General features: G+C 33.8%; 1 protein-coding gene across 1 annotated transcript; it reads right to left on the bottom strand.

The window, feature by feature from the left end:
• Positions 1–5117: 5117 nt before the first annotated feature.
• LOC145610285 (putative WRKY transcription factor 31) lies at positions 5118–8815 on the bottom strand. Its single transcript, XM_081665605.1, has 6 exons — positions 8220–8815; positions 7414–7512; positions 7093–7269; positions 6593–6994; positions 6375–6488; positions 5118–6125 (listed from the first exon to the last, which is right to left on the bottom strand). The coding sequence occupies exons 1-6, from the start codon at positions 8676–8678 to the stop codon at positions 5427–5429; spliced, it is 1950 nt and encodes a 649-aa protein (XP_081521731.1). The 5' UTR covers positions 8679–8815; the 3' UTR covers positions 5118–5426.
• Positions 8816–10169: the final 1354 nt, after the last annotated feature.

Below are 10169 nucleotides of genomic sequence, written 5' to 3'. Positions count from 1 at the left end.
ATTCTTGCACGGAAAGTCAACATTTCTTTTCTTTCTAGCTTGCTTCTTCCAATTATATCCTTTCTTCATTCCTTAATACTCGCTCCCATCGATCTGCCGCTCTTATTTTAAAACGGGGCAATGATGTATACAACTCGTCAACTCGCACACACATATATTAGAGCTGGGCATGGGCCGGGTCAGCACGCGGGCGGCTCGGGCACGGCCCGAGGATGGCCCGGCACGGCACGGCCCGCTGAGTGGCCCGGCCCGGCACGACGGCACGCCCCTCGTGCCTCGTGCGGGCTGCGTTAAAAAAAAACAAAAAATGGCACGGCCCGGCACGAGCCCGTGAAATGGCCCGCCGGCACGGCCCGAGGCACGGCCCGCAGCACGGCTCGTGGGTAACGGCTAGTTGGCAGCAGCTCTATTTCCCTCCAACGGCTATAAACGGCTCTATTTTCACCTATAAATACCACCCTCAACTTCCAATTCTTTCCACAACTCATCTTCTCATCTCATTCTTTTACTCTCTTATTCTCATATATTATAATTTATAAATTATAATCTCTTAATATTTCTTAATCTCTTATTCTCTTATACTAAATTACTAATTAAGTAATAATTAAGAAAAAAAATTGGGTTTCGGTTTAGTGGAAAGCTTTGAAGCACGGTTGTAAGATCTTTCTTATCTTTATCTTGTTATTATTAATATTATTTTAATTGTTGTTTACTTGTTAATTTGTTATTAATATTGTTATTAATTTGTTAGTATTACTAGTTATACTTATACTTGTTAATTGTTATAATTTGTTATAATTTGTTACTTTGTAAGTGTTATAAACTTATAATTGTTAATTTGTTATAATTGTTAATATTGTTGTTAATTATTATTTATTAGTTAATAATCTTAATTAATCATGACATCAAACCCGAACCAATCCTCCTCTAAAAAAGCCAAATCTAAACGATCATTGGAAGGCTCTTCTATGCCCCTCCCTACAATGCAAATCCCTACTATGAAAATCCCTACAATGGCCAATCCCACCCACCCCGGGTTTTCTACCGGTTTTCCCACCGGATTAGATCAACAAGGGGCATTCCAACCATGGCAAAGGACCCAATCTCCACCTTATTATGCCTCCGCACATGATATGCCTTTTGAATTTAACTATCAAACAACTCAAGCAAGCAACACACAACCTGCCGGCTCTAGTGACCCATCCGTCCAAAATACTATTCCCCCATCTGATAACCCATTCATTGAATGGTACACCGAAGAAGAAATGACCCTTTTGAAAAACCGAAAGAGTAAATGTTGGCAATATTTCTTGTTAAGTAAAGATGGTGAAAAAGCCAAGTGTAAAACTTGTGGTAATGTTTATTCGGCTCCGGCCAAAGGCGGTACGGGGCACCTAAACCGACACAGTGAAAAATGTGGTGCCCCTAGTACTGACCCAACTCAACCAAAAATTTCTCAATTCCATCCTTATGGCTTCACTTACAATTATGAGAGGGATAGGGATGAACTTGGGAGAATGATAGTCCAAGCCGAACAACCTTTTCTTTTTGCTGAAAGTGATCCGTTTAACAATTACATTAAACGAGCACTACAACCCCAACACAAAAAAATCTCCCGAAAAACCGTTAAAACAGCTGCCATGAAAACTTACTTAGAATACAAAATGAAATTAATTGAAGAACTTAAAACTCTTACTTCAAGAGTTTCTATAACTTCTGATGCATGGGATGGTGGTTATGGTTTACATTATTTGTGTGTTACTTGTCATTGGGTTGATAGTGAATGGTTATTGCAAAAACGTATTATTTATTTCAAAATGCTTGAATACCCCCATACGGCCTTTAATATTTCTAATTGTATTATGAGTGCTCTTGATGAATATTGTCTTAGGGACAAAATCATGTCCATGACGTTTGATAATGCAACATCCATGACAGCTAGTGCTAATCTAATTAAACCAAACTTGCATAATGTCATAATGGATGGAGATGCATTACATATTAGATGCATTTGTCATGTTTTAAACTTGTGTGTTAAGGATGGACAAGAAGCAATTGGTCCATACTATTCCAAAATTCGAAATGCTGTTTTGTCTATTATGTCTTCTAGCAGTAGGTATCAGGAATGGAGGCGATATCTTAAGCAAAATAAGATAAAGCCTATTAGAATAAAAACGGATTGTCCAACTAGGTGGAACTCCACCTATGACATGTTGAGTCAGGCAATTTCGTATAGAGTTCAATTTTCATTGTTTTACAATAATAAGTATCCACAATTCATGATAGCAGACTCCGATTGGGATAATTGTGAAAAATATATGCAATTTTTACAATTATTATATAGTATGACTCACTGTTTTTCTTCTGTTTATGTTCCTTGCATTCATTCTTTCCTTCAAAATGCATGTTTATTTGCTCAACTTCTTTATCAACATCGATCACAACAAGATTACAATGATTATGTTCCACAAATGGAGGCTAAATGGCGTAAATATTACACTAAGCTTCCTATGGTTTATATGTTTGCTTCTATTTTAGATCCTAGATCAAAGTATGATGGCACATTTATGCTAATTGATATTTACTATGAATGCATGCAACTCGGTGATGGTGCCGAAGAATATAAAAATCATGTGAAAGATAAATTTTTTGAGTTATATAGAGTTTATGAATCTAAATATGGAACCGTCACTCATTTTGCCCCTTCTCAAACATCATCATCAAGGCGAACACAAAGCGATGTTTCGGAGTTGCAAATGTACTTAAACTACGACTTCATGAAAGGCTTGGACGAAGATTCGAGGTTGGGGATGGACATCCTAGATTGGTGGAAATCCCAAAGCACAAAGCATCCAATTTTGGCGGCAATGGCACGTGATATTTTCAGCATCCAAGCCTCCTCCGTTGCCTCCGAACGAGCTTTTAGTGCTTCGGGAAGGGTTCTAGACGATAGAAGAACAAGTTTGTTGCCCGAAACACTAGAAATGTGTGTTTGCTTGAAGGATTGGATGGATGCCCAAGAACGCATCCAAGATCGTACTTTTACGGCCAACGACAACATCGATGGTTCCGATCGTTCTGGTTCAACTAGCTCCTCCGCATTAGCTAGTGAACATGAAGCCGAAGATGAAGACGAAGAAGATAATGAAGACCTTGATTGAAGATTACCAACAACTCGAGAATTAATATTAATTAGCGAAAATTCTAGTATTTCCTATGTACTCTATTAATTAGTGAAAATGTTAGTATTTCCTATGTTGGCTATGTACTCTATTAACATTAGCCGTATAATAAAATAACAAAATAAGTTATTCATCAATTATTGTTAGTTGTACACTTGTACTTCATATTATCTTTTACTTAATAAATTTTTATGAATGAATTTTTTCAACTTTTAATTTTATGGAATATGTTATATTGTTATTAAATTTTTGTCTAATACTTATATAGTTATATGAATAATATGATATATAGTAAATTATGAATGAACAATAAATATTAATATAATTTAAACAATATTTAATATAACTTAACTCCATAAAAAATTTAATAATTATTAAATTCAAATATTAAATTGTATAATTATTCAATTCAATTTTTTGTTTCATAAAAAAAATTCAAGTTTTTTTAAAGTTTTTTTTAATTGTTTTTTTTAAAAAAGAAAAAGAAAAAAGGGTAAGCCGTGGGCCGGCACGACGGGCGGCCCGGCACGGCACGACCGGCACGGTGGGCCGTGCCGTGCCGTGGACAGGGGAAGCTTGAAGGCCGGCACGGCACGGCACGGCCCGCCTCCACCGTGGGCCGGCACGGCCCGGCACGACACTGTTCATGGCCCGCCTAGGCACGGCCCACGGTAGGCCCGGCACGGCCCATGCCCACCGCTACATATATATCCATTGAAACTCGGAACTCAAATATTTTAGGTAAATAAAAAACTTATCAAGTGAGCCAACATTATAATTTATTGGTAATAATTCACAATTTTATATTCATTCTTTGTCTAATCTTTTATCCGATTCTGCTATGCACTCACTAATCATTCTAACATGAACTTATCTAATATATGACTAATTTTGTGGAAAATTCGAAAATACTTTTGGCCACCGTTAATTATTCCAAAACAACCCTTGCAATTATTTATTACATTTGGCTAAAGATTAAATTTTATTACTATTTCTTTCAAAAAAAAAATACTCGTATTATTTTTATCGACATTTTTATAATTAAGACTTCATGACTTGCTACGAAACCTCCTTCTATCTACCTTACGTGTCAAAAGATCATTAGCCGGTATTGTTGACCTTGAAATTCAAGAATATACCTTAGACTTGTCCTTTTCTTACTTAATCTTTTTTCCTTTTCTCAAACGTCTACTATCTTTCTTCTTCGGTCTTCGATATTGTTTGGGACCACACATATATACCAAATTAAGATATTGTAATATGACTTAAAAGAAATCAAAAGATCAACATTGAATTCTGCCTCGTCTTATAACTTAATTATTTTTAATTAATCTTGATTTCACATTAGCCAATTAATTTATTTAATTAAACAAAATAATACTCGTATCTTGTGTATAGCAAGAACGTGAAAGGTTCAGATTTTTATACCACACGTACGTATGCAATGTTGCATCTCTCTAGTTATAACTTATTAGTTGACACTCCAACAAGTTACTTCTTACTTTATTAGTGCATCTTCCGTTGAAATAAATTTTATGGCAATTCATGTTAAAATATATATATATATATATATATATATATATATATATATATATATATATGTTTATAAAGTGTCTTAAGCCATGTACAGATGGACTCAAAATAAAAGTTTCTAAATTATTGTAATCAAAATAATAATTTGTTAAGTTAATGTGAAAATCGTATTTGAATTGGTTAGACCATCGGTTGTATATATAATTAAAACTACTCCGTACGTGATGAATCCTAGTTTATGATGATATTCATACAATTTTCAAAATTACATCATCAGCTAACAATAAATATAAAGCAAATTAGAACTTTAGAAATAGAAAGTGTATAATGCGTGAGGAGTAACATTAAATGAAATGACAATAACTTAAATTTGTGTCTCCCATATATATAGATATATATATATATATATATATATTCGAAAATAGGATAAATTATTCAAAAACAAAATAATGATGTGATTAAAGAATGAACTTGTAGTCTTCTGTAAGTCTTCCCAAAGACCTACCAGAAAAAAAAAAAAAAGTATATGAACATTTTTTTTTACCTCATTCTTATCCTTTTCCTAAGAACTACTATGATAAGTAATATACTAAACCAAAAAATTTAAAAAAAAAAATTTTAAAAAAAAAAGTTTTAGCTAAACACAAAGCAACATATTATCAAGGTAATAGTATTTGTCTATTTGCATAACTGCCTCCTTTTGTTGCCTTTCTATTGTTGTTGCATGCTACTACTAGAAGTGACGTTATTTGCATTGTTCCCACTAGTAGTGGCATCACTAGGGGCATTATTGTTTTCAGCCGGGCCACGTGCACCACCGATGATTGACGAGATGGCAGCCGCCAGTGCGGCTGTGAAGTTCGGGTCATTGGCGATGGCAGCCGTGGCTGCGCTTAGAGTGTCAGCGAAAGCCGGGTTTTGGTTAGGGTGTTGCAAGTGTGAAGCGTCCAACCCTTGGGGAGTCGTAGTTTGTAGGCCAGAAAACTTTGATTGGTTGTTATTACTAGAATTTAACAAAGCTTGACCAAATATTTGAGGAATTGAGCCCAAAAAATTGGGCCCCACTTGGGAAGTTTGAGGTTGAAAGGGTACTTGGAAAGGGCCATTTGTTTGAGAAACTGATTGCCTCATTTGAAGAGGGTTTGGTGAATGGGTTAAGTCCAACGTTACAGTTGGAAAAGGCGCTGAAGCTGATATTGTAGCCATACTTGATGAGCATGGAAGTATGGTCCTAGCTAGAAAATTCGGGTTCATTAGCCCGTCTCCACTCGGCATTGATCCCGAGAGGAGCATGCTCGCCGCTGCTGAGGTTGTCGAGGCCATCGCCATTGCTGCTGGTGGTAGTGGATGGTTGTGGTTACCTTCATATGTTGTGATTAGAATTGACCTGTCCTCCGCACACCTTTGAACCTATAATAAAATTGTTGACATTCTGATTATTAGTCTTTTATTTTCACCTTTTCGTGTTAGAAAAATGTAATAATTTCTACGTGTAGTATGTAGATATTTATGAACGTACGTAATATTAGTCATTTTGGATTTGTTAACTTAGGTATGACCGTATTAACAAACAATTAAGAAAAAAAATTATGTACCAAATAAAAGTAATTTATAGAGAATTATTAACTCTTGCAATTTGGAAATATGATGAGTACATACTTGTTTTCGGACGGGACAACCAACCGCCATTGTGCACCGATAATAAGCTCTAGGGCAAGGGTTACCCTTTGCCATCTTTTGTCCATACTTTCGCCATTGACATCCATCGCTTATCTATATTAATTTCCACACATATATAAGGCTTCGTAACATTTTATTTGATCATGTGCAATTATCAATTTCTAAGTGCATGAACACTGTACTAATTAATAACTAACCATGGGTGCTTCAGACCGAGCTCGAACTGAGACACGAGCTTTCCTCATTGTAGCCTCGGCTGCTGCTTGATCCACGGGAGGACTAGTAGGCTTGACAACATTGTTGTGCATCAACTTAGGCACCTTATTATGCCCCCACCCTTGCGCGTCCGATCCTTCCGGACTTTCTTCCCTTATTCTCTTCCCATTATCATAATTAGCAAGGATCAACTCCTTGTTATTGTTGGCCCTTGATGCTACTTCCATGGAGTTCAACGGTGATCCAGAGCGATCGACCGTCCTCTCGTCATCCGACAAGGTTTGAGACGTTCGCTCATCGGTCTCAGTATTTGCACCCGTAACCAAGTCTAAGAATTGACGTGGTACCATTGGCTTCTCCTCGGCCTTTCCTTGCATAATTGCCTAAATTTATGAAATAAAATCATATCATAAGTAAAAGATGCAAAATAACACGTAACAAAAACAAAATCAAATGTATTATCGATGGTTATAGTACGTACCTCATGTTGCGAATTTTCGCCCTTTTGAAGGTTTTGTTGTTGTTGTTGTTGATGTTGCATTACAGTTACGAGCTGCATTTGAAGAGAATTGTAACTGTTGCTCATTTTATTTAACATGGATTTCAACTTTTGATTTTCAGTATTCATACGCTGTAGCTCAGCTTGAAGTAATACTAGCTGATAATTGAAATCACACATAAAAAAAATATAAGATATTAATGAATAAGAAATGAAAATAAATAAATAAATAAATTTAAGGGTAGTTAAATTAAATTAAGTTAAATTTTTTTATTACATTATATCATTAATGAAATTAATTACCTCATTTTTGTTTCTCTTGTCTTCTGCATCCGAAGAAGCACCATCATCTACCGTGGATTGATCGCTTCCCGTATTAGTGGTGAGAAGATGTAGACCAGTCTATATTTTCAAATAAAAATAAATAAATATATACATAAATTAAAATTATCATTTAATAACTATACAAATAAATAAATTAACCCAATACACACAATTTCTCAAACTAAAATTTTACTAGACTATATGGAAAAATTTACTAATATTATCATCAACTTAACATTCGATTCCCATATTAATTTTATAATAACAAAAATATAATTAAGCATATAATTTTTAATTTTATTAACTAAAACTAAAACTCTTTCGTTCTTAATTAAGAAAGTTTGGTATAAACTACATAAAATACAATAGGTGTATGATATATGATAGACTTTTTTTTGTACACGTATATCGGTATATGCTTAACCATCACAATTCATCCAATTTTTTTTCCCTTTATTACAAATTTCTACTTTGTACTAATAAGATGAAAATAATAATACGAGTAATAAATACACTGTCATAACAAAGAAATAGGATCTTAAGTACTCCGTATGTCTTAAATATTTATTTAATTTTGTGAAATTATCACCTTCGTTAAAGTAGGAAAACATACATAAATTAAATTTAATTTTGAGAGAAAGTAGAACAACATTTAGTTAGACAACAAGGGAGTAGATTTTACTAAAACATTTAATCAAGAATAAAAGATTAGGTAGGATCTGAAAATAGCAATAAATGAAGAAATAAAAATAATATTAAAAAATGGAAAAGAGAGAGAAATTTACATTAACATTATTATTATCGAGAAGAGGTGCGGAATCAGGTAGAGCAGGAGTAGCAGTAGCAGATTGATGATGATCACGAGAACAACTCTCCTCTTTCACACGATTTAGAGGTGCACCAGAACACGATGTACTCCTATGTACTGTATCATCATTATTATTATTACTAGTATTATTATTATTATTGTTATTACTCTTCTTATCAGAAGAAAAGAAATCTACTTCACCAACAACTTTCTTTTGATCATTATCTTCTTGACCATCATGATCGTCTTCGGATGATCGACGGTGGAGGTTCATTGGAAATCCTAGCCTTTGGAACACTTGATTATTGTTATTAGTCTTGTTGTTGTTGTTGTCGATGGTATGTTTTTTGTGATGAAGGTGGTGGTGGTGGTGGAGGAGGAGATCGGACGGTGATGATGATGATTCAAGAGCAAGACCCCATCCTCTGCCGTCCATTTACGAAGATGGTTTTGATTGGTTGGGTTGATGGATATTTATTTTTATTATTTGGAGAGAGGAAAATTGGAAATCAAAATGAAAATGAAAATGAAAGAAATGGGTTTGGGTTTATAAGAGAGACAAGAGAAAGAGAGGAGAAGAAGAAATGTTTGGAAGTCTCAAGTCTTTTAACTGAAGAGCCTATAAAAAGGGTTTGGAATGAAGACCAATGACTTTTTTTTTCTTTCTTATTTATTATTTTATTTTTATTTTCTTTGTTTTCAAAAGACAAATACTTGTATTGGTATTTGGTAGGTGTAATACTATGATATAAATATGCTATAACAATTATGTACATACTATGTTTTCTTTTTTCTTACCTTTAAAAAAAGAAATATACATACTATTGGATTTTCCTAATAATTATTTACCTTACCTTGTATTGCTAGAATTTGTTATTTTCATCTTATTTACGATCCATTCTGGTGTAAGGTCTGAATTTTTATGGTGTTGTCTGCATTTTATTTATGTTTTGATTTATTATATTATTTAACTATTATATGCCCTGGTCTGATTTCATTTATACAAGATTTAGAAATTAAAGATAAGAATACATTAACGTGGATTAAACAAAGCTTGAAGATGAAAATTGAGTTATTAAATCGTCTATAAGTAGGGTAATTTATGGTTGATTAATTAATTACTCATGCTTTCCAAAGGGTAATGGCAATCAAGTAATTTGATTGGGCTAAGTTGGTTTTGGTCTAACCGTTTGAGTCATATGTAGGTTTATTTCGTGTCAATTTTGCTTATTATGGTAGTGCGATGTAATAAACATGGAATGCATAAATTAAGTTGAGTTAAATTAGTTCATCTATTTAAAATGTGATTTTAGGTTAATTAGGAGTCACATATGTTTTTTTTTCCTTCTTCTTTCTAGGTATGCATAGTTTTATGTTAAGACGATAGTGAGAATAAGAACAACTAATTGAGATAAATTCAATCTGTAAATGCATAGTCATTAATCAAATCCGATGATAATCTACTCCATAACACAATCAAAATAGAGATGTGTCACAAAATAGAAAAAGTCTATAAGAGTATAGATACACGACGCATTTGAAAAAAAAATAAGATATACGATATAAAATATTATTATTAATAGTTTTCATTTAGTATTATCCTTTACTATTTAATAAGTTTATGTCCACACACTACATACAATGAAAGATTTTTAATTTGAAAGGAAATACGAAAGAAAAAAAAGTCAATATTTAACCAATTAAAACGTCAGCCTATGCGTAAGAGTGAGAAATAAAATAAAAATAATTAGTCTTAAATAGAAGAAGAAAAAAACAAAATAAAAATAGGAGAGTTTCGTCTACATTTTCAAAAAGGAAGTTGACTCATTCTTTCTTCAAAGAAATACCACCGCCCCGTGGGATGCGGCGCCTTCCACGTGACGGTATTCAATTCTCTTCTTCACTACTCCAAACACGACCTTATTTC

Source organism: Chenopodium album, chromosome 24 (assembly GCF_948465745.1).
Source record: "Chenopodium album chromosome 24, dcCheAlbu1.1, whole genome shotgun sequence".
NCBI lineage: Eukaryota > Viridiplantae > Streptophyta > Magnoliopsida > Caryophyllales > Amaranthaceae > Chenopodium > Chenopodium album.
Note: the sequence above shows the minus strand (reverse complement) of the source record. Positions and strands in the feature narration are given on the sequence as shown.

Bases quoted from the DNA above. Each gene is read 5' to 3' on its own strand.
- LOC145610285 (XM_081665605.1), bottom strand. From the start codon at position 8,678: ATGGACGGCAGAGGATGGGGTCTTGCTCTTGAATCATCATCATCACCG. The intron at 7,513-8,219 runs GTAAATTTCTCT...TTGAAAATATAG, and splicing joins TCGATAATAATAATGTTAAT to ACTGGTCTACATCTTCTCAC. The intron at 6,126-6,374 runs GTATGTACTCAT...ATTTTATTATAG, and splicing joins GTTGTCCCGTCCGAAAACAA to GTTCAAAGGTGTGCGGAGGA.